General features: G+C 42.7%; 1 protein-coding gene across 1 annotated transcript in view; it reads left to right on the top strand.

Moving 5' to 3' along the window:
• Positions 1–15,083, top strand: part of Nek11 (NIMA related kinase 11) — a 233,011-nt gene that overhangs the window by 46,926 nt on the left and 171,002 nt on the right. Inside the window, exon 3 of the mRNA XM_036193523.1 lies at positions 5,889–6,054. Coding sequence (XP_036049416.1) covers positions 5,889–6,054 — 166 coding nt within the window. The remainder of the gene's footprint in view (positions 1–5,888; positions 6,055–15,083) is intronic.

The raw sequence follows: 15,083 nt of genomic DNA, 5'->3' as shown, positions 1-15,083 counted from the left end.
AATTTCCCTCTAGCTTTAAGTATCTTTAGATTTTGTTTTTTCTATTTTTTAAATCAATGTACTAGCTAAAAATTATCCATCTCTGCCACTACATTTCATGTCTCTATACTTAATAAAATTATATGCCATATTAAAGGAGATGAGATGCCATTAAAATGAGACATTATTATTACCGTGATACTTCTACTCATAAAGTAAGAGAGCAATCTTGTGGTCTTAAGTCCTTTGGAAGGGTCTAAGTTTTAAGAAGAAGGGAAATGAAGTCAAGAGAGTTTAGCCTCTGGCAGTTCAATTCTCACCACCCTAGGCTAGCAGCGACTTGTGGTCACATCTGCAAGGTCTGTGGTGGTACTTAGCTACTGCTTCTGTCAGAGCTCCTGGGTTTGGTCAGAGCTGACAGCCTGCCTAGTGTAGATGTAAAGGACAGTAGATAGCTCAAAGCAGTTTTAGGAGCATAGGGAGCAGGGCAGAGGTCAAGGTAGAGGTCACAGCACTGCACTGGTGTGGCCCAACACCTGCTGCAGCCAGAGGAAAGCCCTGTCCCACTAGTTCTTCATGTGGCTCAGTCCCACATTGCGTGGGCTCAGTCTCAGGTGGGCACAACCGGTTTAACAGAACCCAGGCCACCCATCAGTGTCTAAACTTGGAGAGGCTGTGAAGTGTGTGTGTGTGTGTGTGTGTGTGTGTGTGTGTGTGTGTGTGTGTGTGGTGGGGGCAGGGGGTTCCTGTCTGTGTTTGTCATCTGGAGAAGGCTGGGTTCACAGCCCAGGGATCTTTGTCCACATAAGAAAGGAGTCTGAAGATGCAGGGCTGCTGAAATGACGGGAATGTGCTGCAGTGATGGCTCGCACAAACTGCAACAGGCAAATGGAGCTCCTCCTGTTTAAGAAGGGCATATAAAATACCTACTGCCATGTTAGATTGATGGGAAAGCGCTATCTCAAAACCCTTCTTTACTAAACTCTGAATTAAAAAACAAAACAAAACAAAACAAAAGCCCTCAAACTTCTTGTTTAGTTAAGGTTAAAACCTATTTCCTGTGATTTTTTTCTCCTTTTTTTATTTATTATATTTGTGTTTTAATTTTACACATCAGCCATGGGTTCCCCTGGCCTCTCCCCTCCCGCCCCCACCTTCCCCCCAGCTCCTCCCCTCCATTCCCATCTCCTCCAGGGCAAAGACTCCCCTGGGGATTCAGCTCAACCTGGTAGATTCAGTATTGGCAGGTCCAGTCCCCTCCTTCCAGGCTGAGCAAAGTGTCCCTGTGTAAGCCCAAGGTTCCAAACAGCCAGCTCGTGCACTAAGGACAGGTCCAGGTCCCACAGCCTGGGTGCTTCCCAAACAGTTCAAGCTATTCAATTGTCTCACTTATCCAGAGGGCCTGATCCAGGTTTTGGTTCATAATTCATGTCTTTTCATTAGTTTGGCTATTTGTTCCTCTGCTTTTCCAATCTTGGTCTCAACAATTCACACTCTTACAGTCCCTAATCAGGAACCATAGTTGCTTATCACATTGCCTTCCTAGTCCTGACATCAGATACTCTCAGTCTAAGGTTTTAAAAGCATATATTTATGCACACATCTCTTTCTATTTAATATTTGCCTTCCCCAGTACATGAAGGGAAGGGACCAGAACCACACAGTGTTCACGTGCTGCCGCACCTGGTAGGCATTTACCACTGTGTATAGCATGGATGTTGGTGGCTAAATCACCAAGGAAATGATCTTAGTTTTCTTTAACTTTGCCAGAAAGCTGTCTAGTTGCCTTCATTGCCCAGGCAGGCCTCTACGAGACATTGGCATCACTGGAGGCCATTTCCATCTCCAATGTTCAGGTGAGGTTCACACAATATCCTGGATATTCTAGAGCCCTCTGGGGTACATGTGTTTACAAGCTGCTTGAAGGCCTTTCTACAGCTGGCCAAGGAAATGTGGGTTTCTGCACTTTGCTCTTCTCTGTCTTGGGAAGAGTGTGCAGGACTTCTGCTCTGAGCCCTCGGATATGTCTTGGAATTCCATGTGTAGCTCTCTCCCTGGGCCTGGCCTCCAGCATCTCAGGGCTTTCAAGGGCTCAGAAGCATTTCATTGCCTATCTGTTTCCTGACCCTCTCACATTGGCCTGGTCCGGAGAACCTCTTTCTCTTCCAAAGGTGGGGACAGTACTCACTCACTGGCTAAGAGTCCTTCCAGATTCTTCTGTTGTAGGCTTGTCTTGTCTCCTGGAGACCCAAGAACCAGAGGTCTGAGTTACAAATTTGTAGTGGTTTTCTTTTGGTCCTGAGGCAGTGTCTGTTTCTGGCTGAACATGGAGGTCGTGAAAAAAAACACAGACATTTGGAGGGAAATAATGCAGGGTTAATCTCTCAAATATGCCATCTATCTGTCTCATTTATGGAAACAGTGGACTGATTTCAAGGGAAATTTGGGGGCAGTTATCCCAAATTTCAAAAATCTCTTTACAAAGTTTGTCAGTTTACTACAAACTCTAGAAAGCAACATGCCATGCAGGTAAGAGAAGAGGGGTCTGCAAGAAGGGGGCTGGTCTTCAGGGGTGGCTCTCCTTTCTGCTGTCCTAGAATTTCCTCCAAACAGTCAAGGCTTGGATAAAACACGTATCTGCCATGTTATTTAGGAAGGGATGACAGGCTGAGAGCCACTGAGCAAGCGATAAACTGCCCTTGACTTGGCAAGCTTCCATGCTGTCTTCAGTGGGTATGGTTCTCACATTGCTATGCCATGAGAGTTTCCTCTGTTGGTCCAGCAACACAATTTTAGGCAAGGAGGGCAGAATGTGTCTGTGTCCCCTATTCTTAACAGCCCTGGCTTCTTCTGCTAAGCTATGGGCGCATACAGTCTTCTACTGTGTTGTTGGGTTGGTCAGGCAGGGCCTGGGTAAAATTCCATAGAAAATCTCATGCTCTATTGTGTAGTAGCTAATGTTTGCCTGGAAAATAAGCATGTTCAAGCTTTTTATAGCACATGTTCCTCTGCAGCAAGAGAAAACTGCAAGTCTATATAAGACTTTTATATCATCATGCTTGACCACTGTGACTTTTAGAGCTAGGGCAGGGTAAATTACTGAAAGCATTATGAAGATGTCATTAAACTGCCTGCTGCTGTATACCCTTCAGAAGCTAGAGAAGAAAATGTGCCTTAATATGTAATTTTTGTTTTTTGGGGGGGCATATTAACAGCCTGAGGCACCACTTCTAAAAACAGGCCTATCCCCACTCCCTGAAAAAGTCTTAATAAAAGATTTTTTTAAATACAGTGTTACCCACCATATATTTCTGTAGAATCTGCTTCATTATCAAGGAAGAGGTCTAACAGGCTCTTTAGCATCTAATGAAACCAATGTGATTGCACCTGTTAGGGAAGAGAACCAAGTGTTTAAATGAATTTTAAAGTTATAATACACTGAAAAACTTCTGGAAAAGGGAGGAGGACGCCAAAGCCTGTATATCTCTTGGAGAGAGCCCACACCTGCCATCCATGTGTTCTTTGTGGGAACTGTCAGTTCCCTGCTGATTTTCTTGGGGATGGGATGAGCTTAAAATGAATGGACTATGGAGAACCTTTAGAATGAACATGCTAAAATGCTTACATTTTAAGAAAAGTATATTATCAATGATGGTCATCTCAGAGTCGAAGGGTTTCCTTCTGAGGTTTTGGAGAAAATGTGACTTTTTTTTATTGGTCCAGCAGAAAACTCAAATGTTAATCCTCTAACACCAGAGGGTGAGGGCACTTTACAAGTTTTTCATATTTACACTCTCAACTTGCAGGACAGAGTTTCTGATTTAGAATTTTCATTTGTGTGTGTGCGTGTGCAGGTGTGTAAAGAGGTCAGAGGTTGGCAAGGACATGTCTTCTCTACCTTCCTTTCTGAGACAGGGTTTCTCACTCAACCTAGAATTCACTGATTGGCTAGACTGGCTGGCCAGTGAGCCCCCATGGATCTCTTCGTCCTCCATGCTCAGATTATACTTGATATTTAGGGTTCCAAAGTCAGGTCTCATGCTTGTGCAACTGATACTGAAGCATCTCCCTGCCCCCTTCATTTATAATGCTACTGAAATCATTGAAAGCACAGATTGTCACTCAGATGCACACAGTAGTACACTGACTGCAATTGCAAAGCTTGAGTCCCATGGCTGCCTGCAGTAGCAAGGTCTGACATTGCCCAAGGCAATCGCTGTTATTCCTCAGTAACCCAGATGGAGGGAACGGCTGTCTGAGTGGATGACCAGCTTCTAGCACTCCTTAGGCAGTGGTAGGAGCCTCCTTAGTGTAGTTGGGGTTGGTACTTGGCTGGGTAGAAGAAACAATTAGTGAATTAGAACAACATCCATTGAAACATAAATTTAAAACATTACACATCTCCAGCTTCATTATGTATTATCAAAATCTAAATCCTTTGGTTAGATCCCTCTTTATCTCTTCTCATAGAGCACACCCATGTACATCTAGTTATCCAGACTTATTCTTTACAGGGTAGACGGAGAACTCAGAAACCCAAGTTTGGACTACAGTTTTACGGGCTCGCCCCAGTAAGAACTGCACACCAGTGACATGAAAGCATGATTCTTGCCACTTGTCACTGTCAGACTGTTCTGGCAAGCCTTGGCTTCATTTTTTCCTAGCAAGGATAAACTGATATTCCTCTTCCATCAGTTTATATCATAAGTAAATTCGTAATAGTGAGCATAATGCCAGAAACAGATCTGGAATTAGACCCAAAGATTTGGGAAAGCATCTCCCAAACAGAAGGAAGGAAGTTCCTGGGCATTCCAGATTGTCGACCAGCTTTGGCCACTCCATATGGCAAGGACAGAGTGAACACCTGTTTGACATGACTGGGGTCTGAGGGCTGGTCTATGAGTCGGTTACAGCCTTTAATTAAGCATTTCTACTAATATGCCCAGGTAGTGACTCTTAACAGTTTTTGCAAAGTGTTTTCTAGCTGGAGTCCTCCAGAACTTGCCTTAATGAGCAGCCAGGCTCCCTGGCAATCAGCAGCATCTGTCTGCACAGTGTAATTGGCGTGCTAAAGTGCTGTCCCCAGGCAATCTAGTTTACAGTGTGGTGCTATAATTGCTTTGCTCATCAGACTATTTTTTTTCCTTAGATGGGGAGAGGTAGTGTTTTGGTCCGTTCTTTGTGGTGCTATCACAATTTTTAAATTAATGATTTGGAGATTTAGTGAGATCTTGTATTTACCCAGGATCGAAATTCTTACTATCTCTATCAATATTTTCAGTTAAAACTTTGTCTTCCTAAATCTTGCCAGCAATAAAGCATGGCATTTCAAGGACAGTTAGGATAGAATGAATAAATAGCATGCATTCCGACTGACATTCAATCGATAGGTTTGGGGCCATTTTAGAGCAGCGAGAAGGAGAGCAAGAGTGAGTGTGAGCAAGAGTGATATTACACACACAGCAGAGTAAGACACAGAAAGGGAGTGAGGGAAAGAGGATGTCTAAGATAGACAGAAATAGAAAAGTAGTGATGAGTATAAACAGATACAAACAAAATGGAACACACAGAGATGGAAACAGACCACCATGAAAGAAGCCAGATGTCCAGTGAGATGGAGGAGGAGCATCCCAGCGGTGGTGCTCAAGATTCCATGTCTGTCCTTCTGTCTGTAGAGGGAATAGGTGTGCAGGTCAGAGGCTGTGGGACACCATGGTACTGCCCAGATAGGAAGTAGGCCTAGGGCATCAGTACCATAGCAGGCAGAACTTGATCCTTGAGGGCCGATCACCTGGGCATAGTGAGGGGACTCTATACTACTTGCTCATATGTGTTAAATGTATTTCTCAACTCTTAATGTCTTTATTTCTTTTTCTTTTCACTTCTGTTTTTTCTTGTTTTGTCTGCAGAAAGGTACTCAAGGAAATCTCTGTTGGAGAATTAAATCCAAATGAAACTGTTCAAGCCAATGTGGAAGCCCAGCTCCTTTCCAAGCTAAATCATCCAGCCATTGTCAAGTTCCATGCAAGCTTTGTGGAGCAGAATAATTTTTGCATTATCACAGAATACTGTGAGGTGAGACTTTTTTCTCTTAGAAATATTTGTAAAAATCTTTTGCATGGTAAAAATTTTATATAAAGAGATATCTCAAAAGTTTTGTTATCAAACAGCAAGTTGGACTCTAAAGGCCTGGTGTCTTATGTCTTGTAATTAAGAATAATCTTCTCTAAGTAACTGACAAATGTTGTGGGATAGATTATTTGTTTAACTGTGTAAAGATGTGTTGCATTTGTTTGTGTTGCAGAATAATTGTTTAACTATGTAAAGATGTGTTGCTTTTGTTTATGTTGCATTTGTTTAACTATGTAAAGATGTGTTGCTGCTTTATCTTGCTTGCCTGATTGGGCTAATAAAAAGCTGAATAGCCAATAGCTAGACAGAGGAGGGATAGTTGGTTCTGGCAGGCAGAGAGAGAAAGGAGTCAGCCAGCCAGGGGCCAGGCAGACATGGAGGAAGCAGGAAAGCAGGATGGACAGTTTGTAGATGGGGTAAATGAGCCTTGGGGCAGCATGTAGATTAATAGAAATGGGTTAATTTAAGTTAAAAGCTAACTAGAAACAAGCCTAAGCTAAGGCTGAGCATTAATAGTTAATAAGTCTCTTTGTCAAGATTTGTTGCCAAATGCAGCAGGATTTCTTGGACTGCCAGCCCCCAAATTCCCATATTCCATTCCTCAATGGACAAACTAATTTTTAAGGATTGTTTTTCTCCCTTTGACAAATCAGTCATAGTGGATATTTAAGAAGTAATATCTGAGCCGGGCAGTGGTGGTGCATGCCTTTAGTCCCAGCACTGGGGAGGCAGAGCCAGGTGGATCTCTGTGAGTTCGAGGCCAGCCTGGACTACCAAGTGAATTCCAGGAAAAGGTGCAAAGCTACACAGAGAAACCCTGTCTCAAAAAACCATAAAAAAAGAAGGAATATCTGCAGAGGAGTGCTTTTACATTTATGGAGACAGGTTGTTCAAACCTCCTATAATCGTATAATGAATGCTTAGATGGGCATCTAGACTCTTAACCAAGGCCTGCGTACAGTGGAGGCATAGCTCACATTTTGATTTCCAGTTCTATTGCTTGATGTTTAAAATTTTGAATATGTCTCATTTCCTCCTATTTGTTGACTTGTGAATTATGGCTTAGTATTTGCACTTTTCTCTGTGACTCTCAGTTATTTTGGAGTAACAGCTTTGTGCTTTTCTGAGTCTGAAATGAGCACGAAACTTAGAAAGATGAGTGAGGAGAAGATGGACAAATGTGGATCTTTATTTACAACTCAGAGGTTAGGTATAGGATGGGTGAGGTCAGACAGAGCATACTAGAAGATGTCATGCTTTAAATTATGCCTACATGGTCTTTGACCTAGGCTATCCAAATACTTCTTAGGAGGATTTGAAACCATAGAAAATGAAATTAGTCAGCCCATTACTTGGGTAGCCCTGGGACCCCAAGGAAATTATGTTGGGAAGAAAGAAGTCTCTTTGTGGAACAGAAGGAAGGCTTGTTTGGCTTCAAGAATTTGGACAACCAGATGGAAGTTGAGGGTGCTGTATATTTGAGAGGCAGAAGAAAGAGTAGAGACTGTACCCAGACCCCCTATGCTGCTTCCACATCTACTGCTGCATCAGCCACTAAGAAACCAGGAGTCAGATTCATCTGAATGAACTTGGAGTATTCTAAACCTTGGCCTTTCTCCTTTAAATCACTCTCCTGGCTTGCTCCTTCTCTGCTTGGAGGAGAGAGGGAGGGAGAGGCAGAGATATAGACAGAGATATAGACAGAGAGAGAGAGAGAGAGAGAGAGAGAGAGAGAGAGAGAGAGAGAGAGAGAAGTGGTGATGAATACCAGTTACTTTGATATGTAACTTCTTGACCTAATGGATTGTTAAGAAAATCAGTAAGATGATGAGGAGCATAGGATGGTAGCATTGAAGAGCCACTCTGGAAAATGTGTTTCCAACATAGCTATGCTGTACTCTACATGTTCTTATTTAATACTTTGACTTCTTTAGCTCCCTTAGATGATAAATTTTTTCTTCAGGAAAACAATTGACTATTACTACACATGATGATTATTTTCTCCACTGCTGATTTTGGCACACTCATTTGTTTATAAAATGTTGACATATTGTCTCTGTAATTCGGGTTGTTTCTAAATTCACCATGTAGCCACAGCTGGCCTTCAACTCCTGATCCCCCTGCCTACATCTCCCAAGAAATGAGATTGTAGGTGTTGGCCACCACACCTGGGGACACACTAAATTTATCTAAAGATGCTTTCCATATATTAAAACACCTTCAACTGAGGTCAGCATTGCTCAGTGGAAGGTGTGGGAAAACTGAGTGGCCTGTGCCTTCTGCCACAGTCGCCTCTAGTCACACTGGCTTTTTATCTTTGGAATTAATGAATTAGGTATAAACAAAATTTGTTTAATTTTAATTAACTTAAAATGAAGTGGCCTGTGCAGGTAGTGGCTGCCACGTGTGACAGGTGTAGATGACACTCTCTAACTTTTTTCCCATGTTAATTTTGATATTTTAAAAAAAATTACTGTAATTTCACTCTACCTAGCTTTTCCCTGAACTACTTGAGAATAAACATGTTGTAGTTTGCATCTTGAACTGCTTGAACACCTCCCTAAGGCCCATGTGATATAGAAGCTTAGTTGCTAGCCTATTTATTGGGAGGTGGTAGAAACTGTAGAAAATTTCTAGTGGTGGGGCCTTAGGAAAGTGAGGACATTGGCCCATTCCTTTGAAGGTGGTGTTGGAATGCAAGCCTCCCTCACACACTAGGTTCCTCCCCAGCTGCTAGGGTATGAGTGGCTTCTCTCAGTCACATGCTTTCCCACCTGTAATGATCTGTCTCATCACAGCCCCCAAGGCAACAGTGGCAACCGACTACTGCCTGGAACCTGGAGTTAAAGTAAGTCTTTTCTGCTTTTGAGTTTATTTCTCACACATTTTGTCATGGCACCAGAAAGCTAACTAACACAAAGTTCCAGATCTAACCTTTTCCCAAATAGCTACTGTATTTTCTAAGGCCAAGGACCTTCTCTTTCATAACAACAGTTAAAGTGATAAAAACTCAGGAAATTAGCATCGAAACAACGTGTTATTATAGTGAAATAAGCCACTATAATCCTCAAGGGATTCGCACATCTGTAGTATCAGCCCCACTTGGTAACTTGGTGGAAATACAGAGTCCTGGCCCAAAGCCCAGCCATACTGAATCAGACTTTGTGGGGGTGGGGCTCAGCCATCTGTGTTTTGACAAGCTTACCAGGTGAGTCTGAAGCAAGCTGAAGTTTGAGAACCACCCATCTAATTCACAATCTATATTCAAATTTGCTCATTTGTTCCAATTATGTCTTTAGAAAGGGCATTTCTATAAAAATGGTTTTTGTTGTGCAGGATCCAATGCAGGATCATCTGCGTTAATTTTTAAATGATGGTTGGTTTCTATGGACCAAGCTGCTCTCCTGGGAGGGCATGTTGCCATGGTGATGGCTGCCAGCTGCACTGTACAGCTGTTGAGCTTCCAGGGGTCTGTGGATCCTGAGCCATCAGGCTGCCTCTTCCCAGGCGCCTGAGAAATGATGTGTGCATGTTGCTCCCTTCTTGTTAACAGAGATATTTCTCATCTTCAGATGCAAATTCACTCTTAACTTGCTCAGGCCTGATGTTATCTTTTTCTTAATTGAGGTAAAATTATTGATATAGGAAATGGCAGGTAACTAAATCTTGGCCTTATTAAAAAAATATTATCCCCATTGCAGTAGCTGATCTATGTCCATGTTTCCTCTTAGAAAATTTAATTTGGGACCTGTCAAGTCTGTAATATAGTCATGCTACCGTGATATGCCTATATCTGCTGCTCAACCCACTGGGCACCTCAGATTATGTGTGTGAAAAAGCAGGCAACCAGGGACTGAGGAGATGACTCAGCCAGTAAAGAGCCTGCTGTGTAAGGATGGAGTGTCGACCCCAGAACCTGTGGAAAATCTGGATGTGGTGGCATGTGTCCAAACCTTAGCACTCAGGGGTGAGGACAGGCAGATGCCCAGAGCTGCCCAGTCTAGCCAATCGGTGACAGACTCTGTCTCAAAACATGAGGAAGTGGTGATAGCGGACAAACACCAGGTACATACACATGTACATTCACACAGACACATGTACACGTGCACCCGCATACACATGCACATATACACACTACATATGCACGTAATAAATACATAGACAAAGTATCCTCCAATTGGTATTTCGGTGCTATAATACCAGCATGAAGGAAGCAAAACTAGGAAGATCACAAATCCAAGGCCAGCCTGAGCTGCAGAGCCAGGTGCCGTCTGATGGTTCCAAAGCTACCAAAGCAGCAGGACATTTGGACCACTGGTATAGCTGGAAGTTTTCCTGTGTTCCACCCGTTCCACGGCCCTTGGTCCCAAGTAAACACACAGAGACTTATATTAATTACAAACTGTATGGCCTATGGCTCAGGCTCATTACTAACTAGCTCTTACAACTTAACTCAGCCCATTCCTACACTGTTTTGCCACATGGCTTCAGGCATTACCTGTTCTCTCACATCTTGCTTCTCCGGGTGGTGGCTCACAGCTTCTGCCTGACTTCACCCTTCTTCGTCTCTGTCTTCAGTTTGAATGTACCACCTAACCTTATTCTGCCTCACCATTGGCTAAACAGCTTTATTTATCAACCAATGAGAGCAACATATATTCACAGCATACAGAAAGACACCCCACAGTACACTGATGACTTCTGTTCTTCTCCACACAAGTTGGAGATGGAGCTATGTGCGCTCTCCTTCCTGTCCTTCCTGCATAGTTTCTTACATCTCACCTTAGGCCATCACTTTTTCTCTAACACATTTTCTTCCGAGCCCCACCTCTTCAGGCTCCCCCAGCTCCCTGGGCCCCTCAGCTGCTACCTCTTCTCTCACAGCCACAGGCTTTCTTTCATAAGGAAGGCTCTCTTCTCACACGTCCAGTGACTATGCAGTGGAAGTGGGGAGTCATGGGCTGGAAGCCACCCACACCCTACGTCCCTGACTGCTGTAATCATATGCATCATCTCAGACTTCAACACATGAGAGTTTTCCTTATTCATTTTTAAATTAACACCTTAGGCCTACATATTGAACCACAAAGAAGTTAGCATTCAGACATTTCTTTTTTAAACATTTCTATTAGCTTTGTCAACCATACAAAGTAATGAGTTTCACTGTGGCATCTTCACGAGCACTTAGAATGTCCTGTGGTTGTGTTCATCCCCACCCCTCTTCTCCAGTCAGCTCCCCTACATTTGATCCTCTCCCGCCACTTTCCTGTCTACTTTCGAGGATGTTTGTTTCTTAGCGTATTCTTTACCATTTGCTCTGAGCTCCTGCCTCACTGCCATCAAACACTGATGATAAAAGAGAAAATACTGGATACATCCCCTGACATATATGTTAGACACATTTTGTCCTCCCTCACGGGTGCATCTAACAGTGTACTGCACCAGAGACCTTTGCCATACCCCCTGGAGGTCTTCCACATGAGTGAGGACCAGGTGTCCCCAGAAACCTAGGCATTCAGGTAGTAGATGGAGGAGGGGTGAGGTCATAAATCTCCAGGAGAGAGGGGCCGTGGTGGAAGACCGTATACTCTCAGCCAAGGGTGGTAACAGTTGAACTGCTCTGCTTCCTGTTTGGTGATAGAACAGCTTCAACAGCTACATCAGTGTAGTGGCAGAATGGTCATTCCAGCCTTCAGCTGCAGACTTTCAAAACTGCCTGGGCCTGAGTCCCACCTCTGCAACCCTCACTTATTTGGCCAGGGTATTACAGCTCGGTACCAGGATTTTTGAAAGCTCCCTGAGTGATTTTAATGGACAGCCAGGGTTAGAACTGGGGGAGGGAGAGGAGAATGCTTAGTGTGAAAATACAGTAAGAAAGAAGAGATGGTCAGTGTTTTAGGATTAGGGGAGTCTGGCCCTGCCTGTGGGTGTAGCTGATGGCCGGGTCTTGTGTTTCATCATGATCACCCAGTTCCTGCTCCTTGTCCCCTGGGCAGCTGTTTCAGTCCAGCTCACCACATGCATCTCTGTAGAAAGAAGAAATATGGTCCCTAACCCACATGAGCTCCCTATCACCTTGGTAATTCAGTCCTCATGCTTACAGATAAATTAGTATTCAATATTAGTTATTGGCACTTTCTGAGCCTGCCAAGAGCCATTCCTGAGCCCCAACTCAGTGTCAGGTGTAGTTCTCCAATATAGTTTGGGGTAACAGATGATGTGGTAACTGGTTTGTTTTCCCAGTGCTGGGAGCTGGGACCAGGGCCTTGACATCCTGGGAAAGCCCTCTACTCCTGAGCCAAATCCCTGGTCGTATGGCAACTTTCTTTAATGAATTTGTCTGGCATGTTAAATGAGACGTTTCCATCAATGGTTAAAATATATGGTGTCACAAGAATGATGGTTATGAGTAACTTGGGACTGTGGGAACTCTGATGGGGGTGGCTTATTATATTCGAACTTGAAGTGTGGGGAAAATTCCAGCAAGTAGAGTTGGGGCACTGAGTAAAAGGAAACAGCACAGGGGTACTAAAGTGGGAGATGTTTTTAGTAACCAATACTTCTTCACCTTTGATGGCAACATGTTTGCAGCTGAGTGCATCCCCAGTGTTAGCCACTAAGACACTGCAGTACAGTGGTGGAAACTTGGGCATTATTATTACTGAATTGTGTTTCCTTGGTGGCATCTATATCCACAACAGCTTCCCTTTGCTGCCTTGGTTTTTATTAAAATGTATATATAACTGTCATGACACTTTTGATGAGTGTTAACAAGTGGTTTTGTTGCTGCTGAGAGACCTCAGAATGTTCTAGTCTGATGTTTGCTTGTGAGCTGGCTGAGGTCCCCTGGTCTAAACGTCCTGCCACAGAAGAGATGCTGTGCTGTTGGTGTATGGTTTAGGGGCTGCGGGAAGCTGACTTGTCTTACTCTGGTGGTAATGATTTGTACCACTTTGCTAAGATTCTGTCTCCTGGGTTTTTCTGTTGTAAACTTACTGATTTCCCTTTTAGCTGAGAACTATCCCCAGGAAGATACATTAAGATTGTGCCAGTGCTCTGTGCCTTCTCAAGGCCTCTCCCTCTGAGTCTAGCATCTTTTAGTGGCAGTCATCCAGCAACTTTTCTTTGCTGTTTGCCTGGTTGCAGTTGTGTATTTCTTTTGTTTAGCTGGGATTCTCCTATATGGAAGAGCTGTTCCCTCTCACTATTCAAGTATTCCTTCAATTATTTCTTTGTGTCGGTATGGACTGGTAGATGTGTTTTATACTCTATGGGGTATATTCCAATGCTAGTGTTACCAGTTTTGTGGCTCAAATGGTTTTAATTTTGGCTCTTGTGTGCTTCTGTGTCTTTTTTTTTTTTAACATTCCTCCTTTCTTTTGTGAGAGGGAGTAAAATTCCCTTTGAGATCCAGTTTCACTATGTGGTCCAGACTGGTTTAGAACTTGCAGTCTTCCAGCCTTAGCTCCCCTAGTTCTGGATTGCTGTCATGGCACAGTCATGTACCTCCGTGCCTGGCCTAGAAATGAGTTATGTTTTTACTAAAAAAAAAAATTAACTTAGTGTTCACAATATTAGGCTTCATCTTGGTGTTTTCAGACAAAATTTCTTTTGACTGATTCTCTCCCCTCTTACCTTCCCCATCCCCCTGCGCCCCTTTCACACCCCACCCTCCTTTCACCACTCCCTATGTGCTTACCGGTCATCGTGAGTGTCCTGTTTGGGATGCTCCTCCCCACCCCAAATTCTTGCCATTTCTTTTCTAATTAGAAGTGAATTTTTAAGAGACTTATTTATATGTGTATACTTATCTATGTGAGTGTTTATACATTTATATGTCTATACTTATCTATGTGAGTGTTTATACATTTATATGTCTATACTTATCTATGTGAGTGTTTACACATTTATATGTGTATACTTATCTATGTGAGTGTTTGTATACATACTTGTGTGTGCACATGAGTGTGCACATGCATAGGTCAGAAGAAAAAGTATTGGGTTTCCTCCTCTAGTACTCTCTACCTATTACTTTAAGGCAGGGTCTACTTCTATACCTAGAGCTTGTGTTTTCTTCGATTAGAAACTAGCAAGCCCAGAAATCCTCCTGACTGTACATATTTTAATGTAATAGTCATTATTTCCTCTCAAAGAAGACTAGACTAGAAGCTACTGCTCATGGTTCTGATGTTTCTTCAGGTACCATCATCTTCCACAATCTGTTGTTTGCAGAAGGACATTTCTAGATGTTTATCATTTTGCTGTTGATTGGTAGTTATTCTTTATGGTATGAGCTTACATCAGACATCTCATTGTGATGTACACACATTGGAGCTTCTGATTGAGACAGCTGTTTTTAGGGAGCTTGATCTCATCTACACAGAACATGCCTGGACATCTCCACCCAGAAATAAATAGTCTTTTCTAAATTAATTTTGTATCTATTATATGAGTCTAGACTTTATTCAATTTTTAAATAACGTGTCTCAAATTTTTATGCTTCTAAGTCAATCCATTAATGGTTTTATAGTATCAAAATTAAAATATTATCAGACATGGTGACACAAATTTGTAATCCCATCCTTTGGGAAGCTGAGGCAAGAAAATCTCAAATTTGAGGTCAGTCTGGGCCACAGGGTGAGCCCCACACAGACCATGAAGATCATTTGCTTTTTGTGTCTCCTTCTTACCTTGTTTGAATATGACATACTTTGACTCTTTAACATAAAATAAAATGCCATGCTCTGCTGGCATAGGTACTTTGAAGTGTTGGTTCACAAGAAGATGTCTTTAGCTTTCCTTAAGTGATTTGAGAAATCTGTACCCAGGAAAGGAGGAATGAAGAATCTGTCTAAAAAATTAAGTACTACCACCAATTTTCGTTTAAAACTGTAATATAATGATTGACAACTGAAGTGAATTTTCGTTAAAAGAAATTAATTCATATCCAATAATCCGTAAACTTAGCGAAA

Source organism: Onychomys torridus, chromosome 7 (genome assembly GCF_903995425.1).
Source record: "Onychomys torridus chromosome 7, mOncTor1.1, whole genome shotgun sequence".
Lineage (NCBI taxonomy): Eukaryota > Metazoa > Chordata > Mammalia > Rodentia > Cricetidae > Onychomys > Onychomys torridus.
This window is presented reverse-complemented; position numbering and strand designations above follow the sequence as displayed.